This window comes from Mauremys reevesii, linkage group 18 (assembly GCF_016161935.1).
Source record: "Mauremys reevesii isolate NIE-2019 linkage group 18, ASM1616193v1, whole genome shotgun sequence".
Lineage (NCBI taxonomy): Eukaryota > Metazoa > Chordata > Testudines > Geoemydidae > Mauremys > Mauremys reevesii.
This window is the reverse complement of record NC_052640.1, coordinates 8,775,518-8,800,548: the sequence shown is the minus strand read 5'-3', so window position 1 is coordinate 8,800,548 and position 25,031 is coordinate 8,775,518. Positions and strand designations below refer to the sequence as shown.

At 47.4% G+C, this 25,031-nt stretch overlaps 1 protein-coding gene across 25 annotated transcripts in view; it reads left to right on the top strand.

Moving 5' to 3' along the window:
- Positions 1–25,031, top strand: part of NCOR2 (nuclear receptor corepressor 2) — a 593,256-nt gene that overhangs the window by 374,297 nt on the left and 193,928 nt on the right. For all 25 annotated transcript variants that reach the window (XM_039505017.1, XM_039505016.1, XM_039505026.1 and 22 more), the window contains 2 exons: positions 11,631–11,810; positions 20,888–21,001. In XM_039505017.1, the coding sequence (XP_039360951.1) occupies positions 11,631–11,810; positions 20,888–21,001 (294 nt within the window). The remainder of the gene's footprint in view (positions 1–11,630; positions 11,811–20,887; positions 21,002–25,031) is intronic.

The following is a 25,031-nucleotide window of genomic DNA, read 5'->3' as shown; positions in this document are numbered from 1 at the left end:
CCAGAGAAGATAAGTGAGCTGACATTACAATCCAATAGAACAGCTGATGCCAGTTCTCCAGTAAGCCCCGGTTGGAATCTGCTTCAAGGGGTCCCCCGCTGTAGGAAATAATGAAGAGTACTGTGATGTGGATTTCTCTGCTGTGTTCCCATGTGTCAGCTGTCACATGTCGGTCTCTCTAGAGAGCTACAGCTGTGGCCGTTAAAGAGCCCATGGTTCTTTTGGGCAGTGGTGGGATGTTAACTGAGCTGCTCTGGCCAAATTCCAAATTGGATAGTTAAATTTTGCCTTCCTAAATTCACCCTGTAATTTCAGTTGGAGAAGTTCTCATTCTTCACTGTTTGATCCTTTTAAAAGGCAGCAGACAAACACCTCTTTCGTAGCTTTGCTGGCAGGTACTCTCTTCTGCCCAACAGATAGTTGCATTTCAGTTATTGCTGAGCAATCCCTGTCTGTGTAGGCTAGTTTCTATCTAGTGGAGGAAGTCACTTTTTGTGGGACAAATTTTCAAACATGGATAACTCAGTGAGACCTCCAGCTCCTACTTCTGCATGCTCAAATTGGCCTTTGTAAACCTAAACAGAACATTTACTCCCCCAACTTACATTTTTGAGCCTCCAAATTCAGGATTTTGTCATACTCGTATTGTTTCCCACATCTGAAAATGCACCTCTGGTCTCTCTTTGCATCCAATAAAGCAAAAGAGCAATTTGTGTGCTTAGAGCCAGAGGTCTGTTTTACTTAAGGTCTTATTTTTAACTTTGTACTCTGGGCTTTACTTTGTAGCAGTGGCAAGTGTTTGCAATCAAGGAAACACAAACCTCAGATGTAGCTTTATGGTAGTGAAGTAAGTGTGTGTGTTGAGAGTGAGAGAGAGAGAGACTTAGCAAACTGTTCATCTAAAGATGTCAGCCACAGAGGAGAGGAAGCTAGACATGCAAATGCTGAAAAAAAGTAGAAGCCTGTTTGTTTGTGCTAAAAATAGAAGGAAAGGAATGGTCTGCTTTTGCCATCACCTCGAATTCATTGGTGCAGGGTGTGATTATGTAAGTGGTATGGTAACTGACTTCCTTATGAGGCTAACAGAAGCCCAGCTTGTTAACCAAGCAATTCTTGCTGTGTGAAGCAGACGGTGTAGCATTTAGGGTTAAATTTGTACGAGATCAGAAAAAGGGAGCTCACTTATGTTTATTTTTGCTTTTGTGCACCTTCAGGGCAGGTGAAAGGACATTCGCGCACGCGAAAATCTACATTAAACGAATGTTAATGTTGCAAAGATAAGATTGCACAGACACCCTTAATTCTGTCACTTCCTAATTCAGCCTCCTTGTGCATAAGCATCACGATAGTCTTTAATTACACATACTATTTTTTTCAACAGGATCTATGCCTCATTTAGTGCACAGGATGGTCAGAGCTCAGTGAATGAACAGCTATTCAATATTTTGTTTTATCCTCATTGTTCAAGGTGTGACCCTACGTCTCATTAACTGTACACTATTCAGACCCTGATCTGAATGCAGAATTCTTAATTTCCTCATCAGCTTTTCTACAGCACTACCACTATAGTATCTGAGTGTGTAATTTATCTTCACAGCACACAGATGAGGTGATGAGGGACAGGGTGGTGATATCCCCATTTTACAGATGAGGAGCCGAGGCACAAAGATAGTAAGGTCAAAAAGTGTCCATTAATTTTGGGACTGCATTTGAGTCCAGTGGCTTTCTTCTGCAGGTTGTCTGGGCCCAGGGGCTGGGGTTTGTCAGTGAGAGCACAAGCTCCTTGAAAACTTCTCTGTCACCAACAGAAGTTGGTCCAGTAAAGGATATTATCTCACCCACCTTGTCTCTCTAAGCCCTGGTCTACACTGGGTGGGGTGAGGGGGGAGATAGATCTAAGTTACGCAACTTCAGCTATGTGAATAATATAGCTGAAGTCGATATACTTAGATCGACTTACCATGGTGTCTTCACCGTGGTGAGTCAACGGCTGCCGCTCCCCCGTCGACTCCGCCTGTGCCTCTAGCGGCGCTGGAGTACAGGAGTCGATGGGAGAGCGCTCGGGGGCGGATTTATTGCGCCTAGACTAGACACGAGAAACCGATCTAGCAGGGTAGTGTAGATATATCCCAAGACTCCCTGTTCTCAGTTAAGGTGTCTGGACCCAGACCCGACCAGGAGCAGCAATTATAGGGAAAGTCTTTCAGAGCCCCTATAGCCCTGGGATGGAACCTGCTCAATCATTCTTTTGGAGAATGGAGCATGTGCAGTCTAGTCACATGTAGGAGCTATGAGGGGATAAAGTATGTTCAGTGAGGATGGAATCTTTAGAGCTGTTAGCTGCTGAAGTCTCTATTGCACATGTGAGAGCTGAGAGTTTTCAGCCTCAGCCAAATGTGGACAGGTTTTCACAGGAACAGCAAAAGGCACATGCCTGACACAAAGGCCACCCCTGCCAAATTTCAAGTCCCTGCTCCAAAGCACGGAGGTGCTGAAGCTTCTCATGGAAAAAGTTGCCAGACTTTTTTTAAACATTGCAAACCAACACATATTTCCCTTGTTTTTGGAAATGGCTGAACTGTTTTGGCTGAAACTTATAAAAATAAAATAAAATGAAAAATCAACCTGAGGCAGACCCCCCCAGCATGGAAAATTTCAGCCCAAATAGTTAAAATTTTGGCAAAGTTATGAGCAGCTGAAAACAAGGTCTTTATAATGCAAAGGGTCAGACAACCCCCTTAATAATAGGTGCCACTACCAGCCCACCTATAATAAATAGTTCAGTAGCTGAGTATTCGTAACTCGTGTGATCTCACTGGGGGAATGTGTGACATCAATACAATTATTATCTACTAGTGGGAAATGCAAGGAAGTAATGAGATATACTAACCAATGGATGTGTTGCCTAAGACCCACGAGTTCAATGGGAATTTTAGGTAAGTCTTTCAGGTTTTTGTCAGTGTTCTGAGCTGCTTTGAAGCATACATGCATTGTTCATTGCTGCTTCTGTATTCTTCTGGAATCTTAGAGCCCGGAGGCTGCATCTGTTAAGTGTAATAACGTAGAATGGCTTCTTTGAACCCAAACAAGTTTTGCAAGACCAGATACTATGCTTCAGTTAGTGCATTTAACCATAACATGAACTGGAAGGGTTTACCACCCTCATAAATCTGTTGGTGGAGATGGGGGAGGGACAGTCAGCGGTTGTTACTTATTTTGCAATTAAATTGCTTCAAGCTGTTTGACACATTGGGGAAGTTTCTTGACCTAGTTTTGTGGAAGCTAAAAAATTATTGGGGTATTTAGTGCTCTGGCTACATGGAATTCGGCCGGGTTATAGGGAATGGAATTCCATGGGTCTTCTCAAAAAGTTAATATATATAATATAAAAATTAGTGCTGTCTCTTATACTGCTGCTGAGTCTCCTGCTTCATTAATTCCCAGGAGAATATTTACTATTTAAAATCCTACGAATGATTTTTTTTTATCCTCTGCTGCTGTCTTCACATGCCAGTGTGTGTGGGAACTGAGGAAAAACACATGTAATCCTTCGACCCCAGAGTTCTGAATTACTTAAATATTCTGATTAGTTTTGCTTGGGAATTTCGACTCCTTTTTTGGTGGTCTGCGGGGGTGTATTATTAAGGCACCATTTACAGTTACTGTACAGTTCTGCAGATGCCTTTTTCACCCACCCCCTTCCTACTATGTTACTGGTATAGTTATTGCGGTTTAGTAATAACCACTTCTGCCCATCATTAGAAGGCAGCCCTGAGACCAAAGGGAGTGTAGTTTGATCGTCCCAAGTCAGAGTGGTTTGCCTGATGTTTGGCTGCAGGAATTCTGAACTAGTGCTGCTGTGTTCTCAATACATTACTTTTGGCAAGCATTAAATTAACTGCTACCGGGAATCAAGCACAGTTTACAGCACTGCCTGCACTTGGGTCAGTCTAGACAAGCTAAACTTTAGTTTTAGTTTTATTGCAAAGATACTGTCAACTGGAAAATCCTAAGTGTTTAAAAATTACATTTCCCATAAAAAGATGGGGCTGCAGAAAGGGTCAGTAAAATGCCAGATGATATAAAACCAAAAGAATTTGAAAAACGTGATCTGCTTTTCACTGTTATGCTCTTTTATTTCTTTCTGCATTTCCCTCCGCTGGGAAGATATGACCAGCTAGTCAGTTTCATTGCTGTTTCTATTCATTTTGACTCTCTCCTGCTGTAATGTTTGGATTGCAGATGCTCTAGGGTTAAGACTGGTTCCCATTGGACTTTTAACTATTTAAATATACATTTGACCTCTTTGGTTTTAACATTTTTATAAGCTTGTTTTTGCAGCGCAATTCAGGAGAATGGGCACTAGGTTGGAAATCAGGAGGCCTGGATTCCCTTCCTTGCTCTGCCACTGATCTGCTCTGCCATTTCTAGTACATAGAGATAAGAAAGATTCAGATGACAGAATTGTATCCCCAGATAAAATCGCAGGTATTTATACCCCTCAGCTGTCTACCTTGATGGAAGGGCTTCCTTCATTTTTAGATCTAAATTGAATTTTGCCCACTGTGGATCTGCAGCAGTCATCACCCAGCTGTCTGTTGTAACTGTGGGTGTGCCTGGGATGTGCAAGCAGAAGGAATTGGGGGTAGAAGCTCAGAGTGCTAACAAAACACTGTGTTTAATTAATAAATCAATCAAACTGCAGTTGGACAATCCCTTAATTTCCTAATTGTCAAGTCCTTCACTAAACTGGGTTAACGAAGTAATTTACAGACATTTGATGCTGAAGTTGCTCGTGCTCCTGGAATGAAGAGACTGTTAGTAGTCTACTTATTTTATAGATGGGTGAACTGAGGCAGAGAGCAATCATGACTTGCCGGAACACACATACTGAGGCAGTGGTAGAGAGAAGGTTAAAAACAAGGAGACCTGACTCCCAATTCCATATCTGTAACCACTAGACATTGCCCCCTCTTTTTCAGACAGCATAGCTTTATTTGACCAGCTGAAAGTGAAGGTTACAAAGTTATGATGTGGTGTCCCCTGGGGCTTTGCAAAGGTGGCTGATTCATTGTCAAGAAAACACAGGTTCAAGCCAGTCACAGCTCGCTCTGAGGTCTGGGTGAGTCCAGGTGTGGACAAGGGCTCCATTGTGTGTCTCGCACCATGCCTTCATTCTAAAATCTCTCCCATTTCTCTTACGTTTCAAACTGCTAAACGGAGATGTGTCTCTGAAGGCAGGAGCAATACTTACTTTGCACCAGCAAGTGATTTGCCCTCCGTGGAAGGGTTTTAAAAAAACAAAACAGCGTATTATTGACCTGTCCTTCCCCCACATCCTCCATGCTCCCCCCCCCCAAACCTCCTCTCCTCTTCTTCATTTCTCTTCAGCTGCACCAGCTGTTTAGAACACTCTCTTTCCTCTGCCTCATTGATTCTCCACTCTCCAACCCCACCTCCCGTCTGTTTAGTATTATTGCTTCTGATGCACAGCTCTAACGGCGCCGTTCTTCTTCAGGCATTGACTGTTCAGCCCACCCAGTGAGGTCGATTGGTTTAATTACTGTGAGGGGAGGTGATGTGTCCTTGTCACTGTCTACACTACAAACGTATGTCACTATAGATACGTCGCTCCGGGGTGTGTAAAAGCCACTCCCGAGCGACGCAGTTATCCCAGCCTAACTCCCGGTGCAGACAGCACTGCGTCGACAGAAGAGCTTCTCCCGTTGACACAGCTACTGCCGCTTGTGGAGGTGGATTAACTGTATGCCAACGGGAGAAGCGTAGTAGCGTCTTCGCTTGCAGCTGCGTCACTGCAGCACTGTCAGTGTAGACAAGCCGCAAGGCTGCAGAGGGCCGTCGTCGTCGTTGGAGATGGAGTCGGCGTTCAAGAATTCCTGATCTTGTGCTTTGACCGCGTGCCCACATGCATCTTTTAAACGACTGTGTGCTAGTTGGATCGGGCCCACTGCAGACGCTAATTAGAGTCCATGAAAGCTGAATCAAGCCCAGAATCTGCAGTTGTTTTAGAAACAGCGGGCCGTGGTGGCTTTACCAAGCCTCTTCCCCAGACTTTGCAGTTTAAAATAAGAGACGCTATCACCTGCATCCCAGAAAGCGAAGGTGGCACTCATCACACAGAGCTTTGATTTTACTGGTGGGACTTCCAGCCAAGAGCTGTGATTTTCATTGGTGGGATTTATGCCTGGAACAACCACATGCAGAATAAAAACCTAGGACAGGTTCTCCTCTCAGATGGAGTCTCTCTCTAGTGTTAATTGTTTTCTTTTATGGCAGCAGCTGTTATTACCAAGGGAGGCTTTACATTAATCCTGCCCCCCCCCGCCCCCACCCTTGTTCCCCTTGTTATCATACAAATCGGATAATAATAAGGCCAGGGATAAACAGGGACTACAGTAGCTGTTAGCTGTGTATAAAAACAAATCACATGGAAACAGTGTAATTACTGAGAAAGTATCGACTTGAGTAATGAAGTAATTGTTTTCTTCCCTCCAGCAGATTGATTCTAACTCTCTGGGCTGCATGCTGGTTTCGAAGGCCGTGACTACTCGTTAATAGGAAGAATTTTACGTTTCACACTATGTTAATTTAAAACCTGGATGTGATATGATCCCAGGCATCAACATTACATAGAGCCTAATTTAAGTGGCTTCTTCAGTGTGTTAGGAAGCAGACCAGTGCTACCACTTTTTAAAAAACCCTAGCAGTGATTTGGGCTCCTGTGTTGGCTGCAATGGGTTCCTGTTTTAAGGATGCAATTCACAAATATTTGGCTTTCTGGTTCCGGATGCTCCGTTGTGATGGTATTTCTCTCTGTGGTTAGCAAGCACAATCCAGCGGTGTTCGGCTCATTGGGAGCTGGAGTATCCCCCTCTTGGCTGGATGCGTTGAGCTGCCATTGCAGCAGGTGGGGACCAGTACAGTGCCGAGGGGCTGGGGTAACATTGAAGCAAGGAAAAGACAGTCCCAGTCATAAGGTGAATGGGAGATTCCCAACCCTTTGTTCCCCTTCTGTGGGCAGCTGAGAGGCCCATTGACATGTATCTTCAAAAGGACGTGTTCTGTGCCCATCCTTGTTGGCCTTTGCAACCCTGCATTCTTCTCTTCCCTGGTAATCTCCAGGAGATGCATTGCACTGGGGTGTAGCATTACCACAGTGTGCCCTTTACCTTTGAGGTTTGTGCCACAAGGTCTGTCTCTGTCAGGAACATTAATGTTGGACTCGTAGGAGGTTGGGCTGAATTACTTATGTGGCCACTGTCTCTTTAGAGCATTCCAAACAGCTGTTTTTTTAGACATGCTTATGACACATTTGATGCCAAGATATCGGCACTTGTGCAAAAGAACAGGCAGATTCTCACAGCGACAAAGAACTAGCAGTAGGAAAACTGGATGTTCCGGTGACATAGCAATCACTGTGTGTAAGGCATGCTGGAGTAAGCTCCACTGAGCATCTCCTTATGTATTCTGTCATGGGAATTGGAGACGGATTAGGTCACCCAGGCCAGGCCTCTGACAGCACAGGATTGCTCCCAGCAATATCTGCTGCATCAAAAGAGCACTAGGCCCTCGTTACTTGACTGAGTCAAGCACAAGAGTATTTTAAATTCATAATCTGCGAACACTCATGCACGGCGCTCTTCACCCCGGGAGGCAATCAGACATCCTTTCCCAGGAAGAGCGCTAATGGAGGAGGTTGGAGTACACGTCAGGGATTCAAGTGCCCACAGCTTGCTGTTACTTAACCTTCTTTGAAAGTCCAGCCTTTGCACGTTGACTGTGGCAGGCAGCTGCGTCACCATCTTTTCACATGCACCTGGTTTTTGTGCTTAGGAATAAGGGCTTCTTTGTAAAAGCGAGAGTGCTGCTCCCCGAACCTCATTATCAGTGTGAGTTTCCCAAGAGACGTCTGCATTCATTGCCTTTCTCCTGCGTCCTTGTTGCCTGCCTCTCTCTGTCTATATACAGGTGTCTGTGCAAATGGCAATTATCCCTTTTGAAAGAGCCTCTGAGCGCTGCTGACGTAATGCGAGATGATGGTACTTTTATGTAAGGTAGCGCTCTGCCATTCTTTCTGCTCCAATATACCGGCACTTCTGTTTCAGAATCTGTAAGCTGAAAATGTGACTGGGCAGCAGAAACAGCGTCTCCGAAGGTTTTACAAAAAGGGCTTTAATCTTTTTAAAGTTCCTTACGTTTCGTATATTGCCAAATGTGGGCAAGTTTCATTTTGTTGTTTTGTACTTAGATTCTCTCTCTTGAGCTCTGAAATTGTGGACTGAAATGACTTCTGATGATTTGCTCACCCACACACCATCAGCACACAATTTTCTTCCCACTCCTGCTGTCCCATAGGCTTGAGCAAACCACATATTGCATGCCTAAAAATCTATCTTCTGCTTCCTCTGGCTTTGAAAATTGAGAGCATGGGGAAGGTTTAGCAGTTGCCCATGAGGAAGGCCAGGCCTCAGCTCTCCGGTTGTAGTTGGCAGGTAATTGAGCATTTGCACCATCTTAGCCCAGTGTCAGTCGAGCGAGACAGAAATCCACTGTTTTGCCTTCTCAGTATGTGTTTAATGCTCTTGTAGCTTGGTTTTTGGAGGGACGTTTGGAGTCAACTTCTTCAGCTGCCTTTGTGGTATCTCCTCATGCTAAGAAATGGAAAAACCCCATCCTGTGATAGTAAGGAATGTGGTGAGGAAAGGATATTAATATCCAGATTGTTACTATGCTTTATCTTCACGATGGCAGAAGCAGGAGCGGCACTGATGACCCAACGTGCCTTTAAGTCTACCAAATAGTCTTACTGGAATAAAGCCATTTGAAGAGAGACCCTCCTGGGTGTTTGGTGTCTCTGAGTCCAGTCTTGGAATTGTATATCTCTTTTGATCCACAAACTCCTTGTCTCTTAGCAGAGTTTTATAACGGGGCAGGGGAGGCGAGGGGCGAGGGCAAAGAAAAGCAAGAACATTATTCAGTAGCCCTTGTGGCCCTGGGGTCAGAAGCTCTGGGACAGCCACTGGCAGGCAAGAATGCCGGTGCTCGTGAAGAGCGTTGACTGTCCTTTCTCAATTCTTTCCAGTGGCTGGAATGGAGCCTGGGCAGAAATCTCCTCCCTATTCTTTGCTGCAACATCTTCCCCTTTCAGTCCTCTGCTCTGGCTAAGCAAATAGAAGATGATGCCCATTGAGGCACTGAATACCCATTGAGGAGTCAACAAACGTTGCTTTCTGGAAGGCTAGCACAGTGAAACCTGCTTATAATTGAGTGAAACTTGACTGGAAGCAGCATGAAGCTTCATTTGAAGTGTAGTGAAAATCCCTTGAATTGTATCAAAGCTGTCCATGGGCGGCTCGGGTAGGGAGCAAGGCAAGGGTTAAGATGTGGTATTGTGATGCACGCCCCACTCCTGAGGCTGCCTTAGGAGTTCAGAAAGCAGGCGTGGAGGTTACACGCTGCAGCTGCAATTCCCAGTAAGCAGTTATTAATTCAGTGATGAGCTAGAGTGTCATTAAGGTGGTATCTTTTATTACGCCCACATCAATCCCAGAAGGTTTCATCATGGGTAATGCTGTCAGGGCCAGAACAATGCATAGCACTTAACTGTGCGTACGCCTGCCTCTTTAACCAAGGCAGCAGAACGTTCTTATGTTGAATGGCTGGCCCCAGCTAGTCGCGGTCTGATTTCACGTCGCCCCGTGCCTCCCAAAGGAGGAAACAACCCCCAAGTACAAGTGGTAAGTTAATGAATAGCCCACCTGTCGCTGGTCCGGGCGGGAAGCTAGCCTGGCAGTCATCCATAGCCTGTGAGTCAGAGAGACAGGGAGCCCTTCTGGAAGGAATGAAAAGTGCCAGTTGGTGCTGGAGAACAATGGCAGCCTTGTCTCCAGTTGTGAGGCTGCTGTAATAAAGGTGCAAAGTTGTGTGAACTTTGTTTGCTTTTTAAAAAAAATTTTCTCAGAGCAGCTGCGGGGTGATTATTGAGTCTGTGGTTTAAGGTTACAAACTAAGCCATCATTTTTACCTCCCCTGTGACACCCCCCCCATGGGAAAAACCCATCCCATCGCAAAATAAATGAACAGATAAACTGAATTACAATGGCCTGTAGCTACTGACTGTGAGTGGAATGCATTAGGCCAGACTAGGCTATTGCACTGGGACCCTGTCGGATCTCGCAGCAAAACAGGGTCAGGGCTGGGTCAGCACTTGAGCAGGAGCCCGTAAGGAACTATGGGGATGTGCTGAGTCAGCATGGAAGCAGTGGCGCCCCATCAAATTGAGAGCCTGATGGGTCGTTACAGGTTCTGTTGATGCTCTTTATAAAGGCACGAGCGTTAACTTCAGTGTCCTGCCAGTTTGGAAGAATCTGTCTCTTGCCTGTTGAAATTCCCCTGGCAGTTTCAGGCCGTGATGTTCAAGTCCTTGCTAGAGGTGCAAGGCACTCAAGGTTTCTGGGCTCCGACTAGGACAACCTGACAGCAAGTGTGAAAAATCGAGACAGGAGTGTGTGTGTGTGGGGGGGTAATAGAAGCCTATATAAGAAAAAGACCCCAAAATCGGGACTGTCCCTGTAAAATCGGGACATCTGGTCACCCTAGCTCCGACACGTGTGAGAGAGGAGGTTGTGTGCAAGCAGATGTTACAGTTAAGAGCTACGCAGAGTCCTCTTTGCCGAGCTCTGCTGGCGTTGGGATGAGCTGGAGCTCCCGTCCAGTCCTAAACTACTTCTCCCATTGCCATGTGATGTTAATCAGCTGCGGGGCTCCGTGTCAGTGGGTGAGCGGAGCTCTTTGCCAAGTTTGTATATCAGAAGTTACACTTTGAGACCTTTGCGGTGAAAGGCATTATACAAAAGCAGGATTATTGTTCTAAGACGGTCTGGAGATATTGGCTAATTAGTAGCAGCGACACCATTGCTTTGCTTGGGAGAAATCAAAAGTGCTGAACATTTTGATCTTTTCCCCAGAGTGGTTCCCCCTCCCGCCCCAGCCGACGCCATCCTAATGAGAGCTATTCTTTGAAACTCTGCTAGGTTGCATTGTTCCATGAAGTTTCTTTTTTGAAGAGCACTTCCTCCAATACTGTTTGCTTTAGAGCCTGCAGACAGACATTGGTCATGAGCTCTGCCTATCTAACCTAGTCTCATATACAGCGTCTCTCTTTTCTTGTTTATCTGGCACATGCCACCCTCGTATTTGAGCTCCTCCCCAAATTAACAAGAGCATGAAAGCCCTCCACCGCCAGCCCGCCCGGTGGACTAGATTTCTCTCTCTCTTCGGGAGGCTTCTGGAATTCTTTTAGAACAAAGTGCGTGCGTGTGACACTCTCTCTTCCTCAATTTAGCTGTTGCGGCTATTGTCATGTTAAGTTTTGTGGTAGTCTGGAACCAGTTGTCAATAGGAACTGTAGGAGCGTATGGTCCCAAAGTGAGTGGCCTTTCTTGGACCAGTAGCATGGGTGACTATAAAGATGAGGGGGAGCCAGGGAGTTAAAGGGCTGGAAAGTGACCAGGGAAGTGCGCATCTGCAGCATGTGATGAGAGCGGGAGAGGGAAAGGTGCTGAATTCTCCAGAGAAATTGCTGATTGGATTGTTCTTACTCTCCACAGGAGCGAAGCCTGACGGGCAAGCTGGAACCCGTGTCTCCGGTCAGCCCCGCCCACCCTGACTCGGAGCTGGATCTGTTACCCTCCAGGCTCTCGAAGGAGGAGCTGATCCAGAACATGGACCGAGTGGATCGGGAGATCACCATGGTGGAACAGCAGATCTCCAAGCTGAAAAAGAAACAGGTAAGGTGGTCCGGTGCTGGTGGAGCTATAAGTCTGTCAGAGCACCCGCACTTCCCTGTAATGGTGTCCCGGCGGTTCCAGGCGTCCACGGATGTCCACTGAGGGCAGCAATTGCAGCAGCTGCTGTACATAAGGCACAGGCAACTGCTAGCACTTTAACCAGCGTGTCTCTTAGACTTCCCCCGGGCAGCTCGCTGGCCCGTCTGCGCTGTTATTTATACTGCATTAGCACCAAGAGTCCCAAACCAAGACCAGGGATCCATTGTGCTGTGCTGTGTGCACACCTGGTAAGAGCCAGTCCCTACCCCCATGGTGCTTACAATCTAAATAGAGAAGACAGACAAGAGATGAGGTAAAGGGAAGTATTTTCATCCCTGTTATATAGATGGGGAAATGAGGCGCACAGAAATTAAGTGACTTACCCAGGGTCACGCAAGAAGCGGGTGGCAGAGCTGGCAATTGATCCCAGGTCCTCAATCCTGTGCATTGTAATCATAAGACTCTCTTTCCTCTCAGCTAGAGTCCCCCCGTGGTAATGCTGCTGGAGCAGCGCGGCGGGTAGTGCAATGGTGGGAAATATTAAGAGAAAAATGCTGTTGTGCTCTGGTTCTAAATCTGCGAAGGCCGATTTCAGCGCTTGGATATTTCCACCCTGAGTCTCAGGAAGGGATTTGCTTCTCTGCAGTGCCCCGGCCATATAATACTCCATCCATTCTGCCTATGGAAGCCCTCCGGATTGCATTATACATTGTTGTTTGTGGTGTTCCAGCATGCTTGGTAGTTCTGTAATCAGTGTGTGCCCCAGTTGTCCTGTCCTCCCTCTTCCCCTGGTGCTTGTGTCCCAAAATAAAGCTGCAATACCGAGATTTCTCATTGTAGCTTGAAAACCGACCCAAAGCTTTGTGTGTTGACGCGATAGGGCAGCCCTGCACTGGTGGCAGTCTTGGGAACACTGCTCCCTGCTGTTTTGTGACCTAACCTGCTCCTTGTGCCTGGGCTCAGGCAGACGTAACAGAGGGCCCTGGGCAGCTCCCTTCCTGCAGTTGATGGAGGGGAAGAGACCCATATTTGGTTGCCGCTGCGTGCACTGCTATTCTAGGGAGGTCCTGGCTCTCACAATAGTATCTGGACACATAACAGTCTTTAATGTACATATCCTCCCTGCAGAGTTACAGATGAGCACCAGGAGGCCAAGTGAGTTGCCCAAGGTCACACAGGATGTCTGTGGCAGAGCAGGGAATTGAACCTAGGTCTCCTAAATCTTAGGCTAGTGCTCTAGCCACTGGGCCATCCGTCTCTGTCTATGTAGCATACTAGAAGACTGCCCGGTGGAAGACTCCACCAGCACATCCCAGGTTTATTGTTGCCACGCAGATTACCATAACCCCATTAAGAGATTAACATGACAAAAGCACAGTGGCGGCCTGTGTTTTTTATAAAGGTTTTTTCAATGCCTAAAGCAAAGCAGTTCTCTTTGTGTCTCCCTGTTACCAGTTGTTACTTCCCCTGCGTCAGGAAGCTCTGTAATGCTTGCTGATGACTGCTAATCCCCACCCGCCCCAGAGATGAGCCAGCTCTCCTGATGTGCGTGTGCCCTGGAATTTATGAATTAAGGAGGCGGTATAATTGGGCTGTCGTTCTGAATGAAAAACTGGGTCTATTTCCATGCTCCTAGAGGGAAAACAAGTTGCTGACGTTCCTCCCAAGTTCTGCAGAAGCGGCACAGGAAGGGAATAATGAGTGCAATAAAACAACTGAAGAGACTCCTCTCATTTCACATGCACACACTCACGCACGCCCAGGAACACGCTCGTGCTCACGTGCACTCTCAGCAGGCTGTGCTGTAGCTGGCACAGAACCAAGCTCTCTCGTCTCTTTAATGCAAGGCCATTCCAAATGCCCCTTTTTGCTATGAATAGAGTTCAGTTTTTGATTAACAGATGCCTCCCCATCCCCCTCGTAAGTGGAATCAGGACAGTTTGGTTTTGTTTTTAAACAGTGTGGTGTAATTAGTCCTAGACACCTGTTCTCAGTTGATTTCCCTACAGAGGTATCAAAGGGGCTGGAGAGGGGAAGGGAGCCGGGAGGGCTAAGAAGCAGCTGTGATGCCAGGTGAAATGAATGGCCTCAGAGCTGCCTTTTCATTGGTGCAGCTGGAACATCTGGAGTGATTAAAACCACAGAGGATTCCCATGTTTTATTTTGTGGGAGTAGGGTGGAGTCTGGGCTGCCGTAAGGACTGAGAGCAATAAGATTCTGGCGCTTGCAGCTGGAAGGCTGGTTCCTTTAAAGACAGACCTGCCAGGACAATGGTGGCGCAATGATAAAGTCAGAATTCAAAGGACGCTGTCGGCTTTAAACTCCTGGGCCAGATCCCTGGACCTCCCCAAGCTGCTTTGCAGAGGAGCAGATGGAGGGATGGGGAGGAGGGCAGAATGGGTCAAAGGTCGCTTTAAGCCATCTTTGCATTCTCTGCTGATATGAGAGCAGGCTTCATGTCCCTCTTATGCCTGGCTCCCTATGCTCCAAGGGGCTGCCCTGGCAGCTGGGGAATCAGCCAGATGCGTCAGTTTTGCGGCCATGCCCCCTTCACTGAGGCCTGGGAGAGAAATTGGAATGGGAGCCATATGATTTCCTTGCACACTGCCTGGTCCTGGTGGCCTTTCTGCCTGCTTTGCCTTGCAGAGTGGCCCAAACTGGCTGTAGTGCGGCACTATGCCCCAGGTGCCGCCCCCATCTGCAGGGGTGGTGCCCCTTCTCTGGCAGGGCTGTCTCGGGAAAGACGCTGGCACTTTGCACCAACACTGTATTCATTACAGTTCCTTTTAAAGAAAAGCCCTCGCTCCAAAAAGCTCCCAAGGGACCTTTGGTCCGGCGACCTCACCACGCTAGCAGTGTCCATCCCCAGGTCAGTTTGCAGTGAGGGGGGATTTAGCCTATTGGGATCAACAGGCTCCACTTAGTTAGAGTCCTAGTGCTCCTTGAGCTACCTGGCTTCACCAAGGGCACAGGGCGTCCAGGCCTGTGCAGGCCAGGTCACCAGCGAAGCACCGCTGGGGAGCTTGGCTCCGGGAAATCAGAACAAGATTGTCATCTTACCTTGGATTGGAGAGCCCCTGGAGGAGTTGGAGGACAAATGCACAGGAGCTGTGGGGACCAGTGTCCTCCTAACAGACAGCTCTGCAACCTGGCTTTTCCAGAGCTTCTGGGTACCCACAGATTGAAGTTAAGGGAGCTGCAGGTACTTAGCACCTTCCAAAACCAGGCCGTCCTCCTGGAAAGAAAAGGCTTTTGTTGTTTGTCTCGTTTTCTCCACCTGACTCTGATTTTATAAATCCTCTGCAAATGCTCAGATTAGTTATGAACGTGGCAAAAGTAGCTGCTGACAGATAAAGTGTGCGATCAGTTACAGATATTGACCGTGGCCTTCCCTCTCCTTAAGAAAGTTCGGTACAGCTGGCCTTTTAGGATTCAGTGCAAGAAAAAATATGTGAGAGGTTCGGGGAAAAAGAGAGAGCAGAAAAGTTCCTATCTGTAATGCTTTGAGAGCATTTGGTCCATCTGGGCATCTGAGCCATTGACTTTTAAAGAACACGAGAGAGAGAGCGAAAACAAAAGATATTAGCCAGATCTTCCTTGAGCAAACAGTAGAGCAGTTGTACGAAACCCTAATGTCTCAGTGCATTTTCCTTCTGTCCTCGGGAGGTCTTAGAGAGAATTAAATACATTTGTACGCAAAGCCTGTGCAAAAAAAAAAAAGGCAGCAACAGTGTCTCCTTGGTAGTTCCAAAAATGGCAATGAAGGCTCTCGCTGGGCTTGGCTGGCAGAAGGGGTTTTGATGAAGCAAAGTCTTTAGCAGCCCAGGAGCTTTTCTTTCCTGAAATCCAATGCACCAGTGAGCTGCTTTGTCCAGCTGCTCCTCCCCAGCTTAATTCATGTGCCACTTCTTTTTCATATGTGTTAAATCTCTTTCACTTCTCCCACTTCTCCACTTTCACGACAAAGAAGGATAATCTCCATGCAGTTATTCCTGGCCATGGTACCACGGATCTTGACACCCCCCGCCCCCAAATAAAAATAAAAAGAAAAATAAAATTGCTGGGATTTTCTTTCTTTGCAAATATTTTCTAAGCTGTCCCCGAAATGCTTATCAGAAGTGCAACACTGACACCTGCTGGCAAAGGTGGAGCCGATGGTGGCCTGTAGCTTTGCAGCACCATAGGGGAACCCAAGACTTGGCCTATTTGCCAAATCTGCCAAGTAGGTTTATCATGTTAAAGGACAATTCCCGCAGTCGAATTTTATCTGCTGTATCTCAGCCACTTTTTCTTAGAATAATTTTTAGAAATAGATTTCCTGACTTGGAAACCCTGTTTCATTCTGTTAAAGTTGCCGTGTTCTTGTGTATGTAGACTAATCACCGGTGATTTCTGCCCAGGAACTAGCATGTGCCTGGATTAAACATGAACATTTAAATGATATCTACCTCTGAATAAGGGCAACCATGCCAAAGGGTACGTCCAGACTACCCGCCGGATCAGCGGGTAGCGATTGATCTATCGGGGATCGATATATCACGTCTCATCTAGACACGATATATCAATCCCCGAACGCGCTCCCGTTGACTCTGGAACTCCACCAGGACGAGCGGCGGTAGCGGAGTCGACAGGGGAGCCGCGGGCGTTGATCCCACGCCTTGAGGGCGGGAGGTAAGTCGAAATGAGATACGTTGACTTAATAAGATAAGTTGCGTATCTTACATCGACCCCTCCCTCCCCAGTGTAGACCAGACCAAAGACTGACTAGATTCACGGAAAACTGGAGTCAAAGCTATTTCAGCTCACACCTCATGCAACTTGATCAAATGGGAGGGATCTGTGCTTGCTGCCATACGTACTGCAGATGAAGTATTGTTATTACCATACCATTGTCGTTGGGGAAGAGAGAGAGGTGCTGCCTTCATTTAGAAACTGATTGGCCTTAGGAGGAGAGGGAAGCTTACGCTGTCATTAATGACAGGGCTTTGTGTTGCCTTGAAGTCACTGCAATGGGATTTTCATTTTAGACGAAGAGGGAAGTTGCAGGCTAGCGGAGGGTTGGCGTGTTACTGTCAAGACTCATCCTGATTTTCTGATTGTAAAGGTCACAGTCCCAGCCTGTTTTTTGTGGCAGACCTTTAAGATCCGTCTTTGTTCGTGTCTGAGTACCTTGACCTATTTTGCTTTGCCATTTTCCACAAATTCCAGGGGAAGCGGTTGCTGGCTAAACCTACTGAGGTCATCTTTGTAATCTCAGCGAGCGTAGAGAGGAAGTAACCCCTAGTCTGTGTACGGTAATTGGTGGGCCTGCACCTTTGATAATTGTACAGTATTACACCCCTGGAGAGTAGAGAGACTGTAATTCTTCACTGTGTTTCAGCTATAATTAGATTTGCAGGGGTGGTGGTTTTGCTTTTCAGGAGCTGGAAACATTCATTTCTTGATTTGCCATCAAATCTTCTATCTTAAACCAATTGGAACAGCTTTGACCACTTGGGGAAACTTTTTTTGTGGGCTAATACCTATCAAGGTTTCTAGAGATTTTACCCAAATCCTTTCCCTGATAGAAATTGGGGTTTTGGTGTTTTTTGATAATCTGAGGCTCTTGTTTTGAATTCCTGGATTTTGTAGTGTTGGGGACTGTAAAGGACTTCTTTTCTATTATGAGAATAACACATGCATTTCGTTCCTTGAACCCAACCCTGGAGCCTAACCCTTGCAGACACTGGGAAAGTTCTGATCTGGATTGGACCTTTGCTGCTTGGACCCAGCTCTGTTTGGAAGCGGTTCTAGCTGAACAAAGAACTAGACGTGCACTGTAAACCCCAGGGGAAAGTAGTTCATCAAGACACAGGTTGCTGATTAGTTCCCAGGGGGAGCTGAACGTGTTGGTCCTGACCTGTTAAGCTTTAAGCAGTTTACCTCGTCTTGGTGGGGAATCACTTCTCTCTCCTGGATGCTGCCAGAGTTGTGATCAGTGGAGACAGTGGTCCCCTGGTTTAAAAAGGAGGGGACCGGTAGTGGGCATATTCCCAAAAGGGAATATCGAACCCACCCTTTGTCCTTCAGATGCCTCAGTTATTGGGTCTTGAGATCAAACTGCAAGGCACAATATACATTTACTCTGGCTTTGGGGCAGCGGGGTGGCGGAAAGGATAGAGATAGTTGGGGGTTGCTGTTTTTATTGTATTGATGGTGCTTTATATTTGGTCAGGATTGGAAGATTGGGTGTGAAATTAGGTGGAAGGACAGGACACAATTAAGGGCGCTAGGGTTTGATGCCAAGCCCTTTGAAGTTGGTGGAGAAGCCCCTTTCCTGCAGAGCTTCCCAAAAAATCGCTATGCCTGATTCTGGATAGTTGCCCCTTGCGCTTCTGCATGACCCGGGTTGCTATTTTGTTGTTTGTTTGTTTGTTTGTTTGTTTGAGCTAAATTAACATCCTCAAAGCCTCTTCCAGATTCACTTCTGAGTCTTTGCACAACACACTCTCTTGTTTTTTTTAGGTTTCCAAGTATGAGAACCATCCTGTTGGTTCAGGAGCAGCATTTCCGATGAGTCATTTGCAAATTAATCTAAATTGCACAAATTTTCACAATTTCACTCTCCCGTTTTGCTGCACCTTGCACATAACATTCAGGGTCTCCTGGTTATTCCCTCTCTCATCTGTGCGGTTCCTCCAGCCTGTTGAAAAGATTTTGGCATTTCTCCTCACTTCGTACTGGTTACGAGGACAATAATGACCCAGGATGAGATTGTACATGCAGTACGTCATCTGGCAGGCTGCCGTTCCTTGGGATGTTGGGAATATTTTAACGTTTTGCTTTTAAAAGTTAAACAGTTACAATCACAAATGTTTCTCAGGCCATGGCAGATGTACTGTACAGCATCATGCACTAATGTTCGTGAAACACACCTGAGCGTGCATATGCGTGCACACTCATCTTGTTACTTTGCCTATGCTGAGACTTCAGAATTGCCCCAGTGTGAACCCATAGCATAGATACCATTTGCATCAATGCAGAATGATTTCCACGCAGGCATGCAGACTGCATTGCCCTGGTGTGAAGGGGTTTGCATCGCTGCAGTGGCGCCAGTGGCTGAAATGTCAGTCCAGAGAGGGCTGAAGTTGTATGTTTAGAAATCTGAGGCTCCTCTAAGATCAGTGTGATTCAGTGTTTCTGATGACAATGGATGAGACTCTATTGGAGCAGGAGGAAATCTCTTGCATTGTGTTATGTAGCTTGCTTAGGTACCTTCCTACCTCCCCTCTCTTCACGATGCAGCACTTCAGCCCTCATTTTGTACCCGCTGGATTTTATGCTGTGCCAGAGTTAATTTTTCTCTAGCGCTTTCCAAGGTGCTTCCTCTCCGCAGCAGGGCTGCCCAAAGGCCAAGTGCCACGTGCAGAGTCCTGGAAATGTGGCTCACGGCCACTCTCTGCCTGTCTCTGCTGAGCTCAAACAAGCAGCTGCTTCACTTCATCTTCTGAGCATTCACATCTAGGTGACTCTCAGGGTTATCCTCATTTTGCTGTTGGTAAAAGCTGTGGACATGTCTGGGAACTTGGGTGTGGCTTTTGGGCTCCTGCTGGTTGCCCCGCTGGCCCTCAGCAGATGGAGTTTGGGTACCTCACCTGTACAGCCAGGGTAAGGCTGTGACTCAGAACTAAGGGAACCGCCACACGCCCCTTTTCTGTGTAGGACCACAGAGGAAGAGATGTCCATTCAGCTGCAATCTGTCTCCCAGGGCAGGGGAGTCTGAACTGGACGCTGGCCCCTTGCTCAGCTCTGTCTAGTTGGCAGCTGTTGGGGTGTTGAGTTTTTACCAGATTCTGATCATTCCCTTCATTTTATGTAACACGGAGAAGGAAAAGGGGATTTGAAAACGACCTTCCTGAGACAGGCCGTTGGTCTGTAGATGCCCCAAAGAGAACGGCTTGTGCTGCTCGTGCTGATGCCCTTAGCAGCAGCTTCTGGGTCAGTCTGATGTTACTAGAATTGTATGAGGTGCTGATATTCCAGTAAGTGTGTGGGGCCGTTTGACCTTGAGAAGCAGACCCCTAATGATGATTGACACCCTGCCTCTGGGCTCCTTAGTAATGTCTAATAAATACAGTAGTGAAGTTTGTCTCTGTGGCCTGCCTGCCCACTTCCCGTCTGCATCTCTGCCCTGTCTAATGATGCCGCCCTTTATGCATGGGCCGCACTCCCCTTTGAGATCCCTACAGCTCCCGTCTCCTGATTGGCTGAACTCCCCCTTACGTCCTGCCTCTGCCGGGATGCCTGCGGCTCACTCCTGTCTGGCACTGGGTAGGAGAGCTGCGACTTCTGCCTTTCTGCTAAACTCGGTTCATCCCGGTGTTACCTTGTCCTCCCCACCCTGTTTGTCTGTTTCGTCTGCCTGCAGTATCCTGTGAGCTCTCTTTGACGCTTTGTCTTTGATACTTGGCTGTCCAGCGCCTAGCACACGGGAGCCCTCATGCTTGAGTGAGGTTCTGAGGCACTGTTGTAAATAGAAAAAGAATAATAAGACGTAGCCACAGAAGGCATCTCATTCAAGTGAAGAACTAAGAACTCAGTAGTGGGATATTAAACCAAAAAAGTCCCATAACCCCTCAACTCCCCGCCCCCCCTTTAAACATGAGAGTGGCAAACCGTGCAGCTCCAAATTAAGACCTAAACAAGCAACTTTGCTGCTCTGAGAAATGTTTTTCCTCCATGGAATTTTCATTCAGCTATTTTTTATGCGTCGCATCTGTAGTCGAGATCCACAGGACAGATCTAAAAGGGACACTTTACCCAGTTTGTGGCCAGAAAACACCCTGGCTGAGGCAACAGGAAATGTTAAAGGGTTAGTCTCCCCTCCCCTCTGTTAGCCCCTTTGTCTTGCTGATGTCTCACAGGAAATGGTTCCTGGTTATGTTTTCTAGATCTGTCACAGTGCTGGAGAGAGAGAGTCTCATATGGCCAGAGAGTTTCTTTTTTTGAGCCACTCACTCTTTTTCCCCCCCCCCCCTCTTCTTTTCAACCTTTCACAGCAACAGTTGGAGGAGGAAGCAGCCAAACCACCAGAGCCTGAGAAACCGATCTCACCCCCGCCTATTGAGTCCAAGCATCGCAGCTTAGTGCAGATAATCTATGATGAGAACAGGGTAAGTCACTTACCGACCAGCGCTTGCTGAACTGACTGAGGTATTAACGTGGCAGTTGTGCTGTGCATATGCACTCACTACTCAACTAGCTTTGCCTGTATTATCATCAGGAAATGACTGCTTGTAACAATTGACCGGGGTCAGGCCAGTGGTGGGGGGACCTGGATTTCGGCCAGCAGCACATGCAAGTGGCCTACCTGCCATGTGATCTCTTGTGGAAATTGCGAGAGATGACGGTTGGTGGATGTTGACAGCCAGAGCAAAGGGTGTTAATTGTGTAGTGTGGCTCTTCGTTGCATGTTCTATTGCTGGAAGGGGTGAGGGTTTAATGGGAATAAGTCTTGGATTTGAAATACCTAGAATGATGCCCTGGAACCTGACGTGATCAACCAACAGGAACCACTCAGTGTAACATTCCCTGGGGTAAATTGGGTTCTTGAATTACTGTATGCTGGCCGGTGGGATGATCCCTTAGAAACTCCCCTCCCATGGCTGGATGTGCTGGGGGCGGGGGGCTCTTTTGGCTGCCCCCTTGCCCCCAATGATGGCCGCCTTTCTGTGTAGCTTGTAAGCACAGTATTGAGTCTGACATGTTCAAACGTGGGTGCCCCAGACATCCAAATCCCATATTTAGGCACCTATATGGAAGTGGCCTGCTTCCCAGAGGGGCCTAGCGCCTGCAGCTCCCATTGGTCTCCTGTTTGAAAATGTTGGCCTGTGCCATCTGCAGAGCACTTCGGTATCACTGGGGTTATCTGAGAGGTTAGCGCCAGCGTTCTGCACCTGTTTGGTGTGCGGCGTTCCCTGGGAGCTCAGTGCTGCTCCTGTAGGGTGGTGTTTGTCGCTCGACCCCGGGTGGTGGTGAGACCAACATTCAACAAACACAAAAAAAAGAAAAACTCTTTCCCCGCCCCCCCACATCCCCCTTACCCTTCAACTTCAAGACTCTCTCACTCTCAAACCAGATACATTATCTCGGCTTGTTGTTGTTGTAACTCTTGCGTGGTTTTACTCTTCTGCGGTAAATGTGAGGGTATTATGGACACTTTTGACTTTGAATAAGGGGTCATCAGCCTGGAAACGTTGAGAAAACCCTTGCATTAGTGGAATGAGTTTGCCCTTTATTTGCTTTCTGAAGAACCGTGGTGCAGGGCAGAGCCTGGCCTGTGGCTTTAGCTGTGCCAAGTTCCCAACCCCTTGCACTTGGGGAATCCAGTGCTAACCGTGAGTGTGATTATGCAAAACAGACTTAGAGAGCCTAAGGGCGGAGGGGGGATTTAAAGGACCATGTGATCTGTGTTGAACACTTTAAATGGGGCAAGGTGAGTGGAAGGGAGATTGACACAAATCAGCGCTGAATCTGTGGCATTTTAACACAGCAGCAAACTTTAATAAAAGGGCGTGTTGGAATTGCTGACAGTGTGTAACTCTCCTGCACTGCTAATTCATTAAACGCAGCCACTGCCTGCAATTGGGTTGAAGGAGAAATGAATCTGGCTGGGTGCTTTGCATTGACATTAGAAAATTGGGCCCTTTTGTAGATAATCAAGCACATTCATTCTAGGTGTTGGGTTTAATGGATGATTCTGCATAAAAGGAAAGTGACTAGCTGCTAATTGTTTTGAATTGTGAGTCTTTTGAATTCACTGTGAGCTGCAGAACTCCAGGTGCCTGACTTTTAAAGATTACATGCCCTGGGCACTACTCAGAGGTAAAGCAATTACTTTGGTGAGGGTGTCATTCTTTATAACTCATAAACACCTAGATATGCATGATGCTGTGTGGAACTGCATAAAGAGAGAGGCCAAGATTTTAAAAAATGTGCGTGCCTACCTTGAGACGACCCGAAGGAACCTGGATTTCAGGGGGCAGGTGCGTAAGCGCTTCCTGAAAACTCTTGACCCTCTTTAAGTCCTCTCCAGTTGTGCACTCAACATAACTAGTCACTTCGGAGAATCTTGGCCAAAATCCCCACCCGAATTGCTTGGGCTTTAGATGAAGACAAGAACACCAGGGAGTGGGAAGACAAAGATGAGGGCCGCAGGATCATGCAGTCACCGAGGGCAGTAAGCTTTTCTCACAAATGTTGGGGAAGATGTAGCATGTTGGGTGGGGTTTTGAGCACGTTGGGTTGGTTGGAACCGTGGGGCAGGGTGGATTGGTTCGTTGTCTTTGTTTCCCAGTCTGGTTGGTTGGATAACTGAAACATTATACTGATGATCTGAGAAGACACTGGAGAGAAGCTCAGGAAGGTTGTTCCAATCCTAGGGATCACGCTTTCAGTGTACTTGCCGGGTGCACAGTGGAAAGTATAAATGCAGTGCTTGGATTTTTGCAGCAGGAGGGGCAGGCAGAGCTGGACTGTCCCTGGAACAGTGTCATCTGTTGGAAGTGCCATGACCCCATGATTCAAATCGCACTGAGTGACAATACTGCCCGTCCAGCTTGCTTGGGGCTGCTGGGGTCACTGAACTGTCCAGTGGATGGTGCTGAAATGGGTGTGAAGAACAATGTGAGTTTAAATGTGCCCTTGAGAGCAAATGGTAACAATGAACTGGAAGCAGCTGAGCATGACGGCTTGGCTTCAGTTCTTAGTTTGTGGTTTCACTTTGTCCGTGTTCTGCAGTTCATGCCCCAATACTGCTAATATTCATTCCTGCCCAAAACCTGGCATTGGTTTTGCTATGAACCTTCCCAATAGCACGTGCTTGTTCAAAACAGATGTGGATGAAACGGAGGTCAAGTCCGACTCCAGATGACTAAATAACACACTTCTTCCACATGCAGCTCTGGTAATATCCATGTGACGCTGGGATGTTCTTCTCTTTTGGGGGATCCCATTTATCCCTGGGTAAAAAATGTAAACAAACAATCAACCTTTTTTTTCTTTTTTAAATAGAAGGCGCGGCAGGCTGCCAGCCTAGTGCTGTGAACTGAGATCACTCGTCAGCTGCTGGGGAGTGCAGTAGTGCAGCCTCTAGAGGAGGGAACAGAACATGTGTGGGATTCTACGTGCACATACATATGAATCAAATCAGTCTTGCAATTGGCGCTCTAGTAACACACAGGACAAGGGTTTGGGTTGTGTTTATTCAGCTCCCCTCTTCCGCTGCAGCTGCTCTGAATAGGGATCTCCCAGATCCTCCTTCAGGGAGCTACCAGGAGATTCAGCCTCTCCCCCCACTTCCCAGTGCTGCCTTTCTCGGGTGTGCATTTAACTCCCCTGGGGGCTCAGTACCAGGGAGAGGTTGACAAACTGAAGGTAACTCGGTGAAGAGCAAAACAACTTTGTGTGACAGACCCAGACCAGTTGGGTGCAGGAGTCTGGTCGAGGGCAAATATACTGGCCACTGGATGAGCAGTTTTCTGTTCCCTGAGTGACCAGAGCAGGGGCTGCCATAGAGAAATCAGGAACCAGCTAGAACCAGTTAAGACAGGCAGGCTAATTAAGACACCTGGAGCCAATTAAGAATTGACTAGAATAAATTATGGCAGGCAGGCTAATCAGGACACCTGGATTAAAAAGGACCTCCCCTCAGTTAGTGGGGGGCACTCAAGGAGCAGGGAGAGAGAAGGTGCTGCTGGAAGACTGAGGAGTACAAGCGTTATCAGGCTTCAGGAGGAAGGTCCTGCGGTGAGGATAAAGAAGGTGCTGGAGGGAGGCTATGAGGAAGTAGCCTAGGGAGTTGTAGCTGTCACGCAGCTGATACAGGAGATGTTGTAGACAGCTGCTATCCACAGGGCCCTGGGCTGGAACCTGGTGTAGAGGGTGGGCCTGGGTTCCCCCATCCCCCACAACTCCTTATCGGACACAGGAGGAGTTGACCTGGTCTGTGAGACACACCAAAAGGGAAGGTCTAATTTGGAAAGGGATCTAGCCTGTCCCCGGCGCACTAGGTGGGACAACAGAGACTGTGGAGATTGTCCTCTGTTTCCCCCATGCTGGCCAGTGATAATATGAGCTGAGTGAACAGCAGGTTTGAGCCTCTAGCAAAAGCGGCCAAACTGAGGGCTGCCATGAACATCTGAG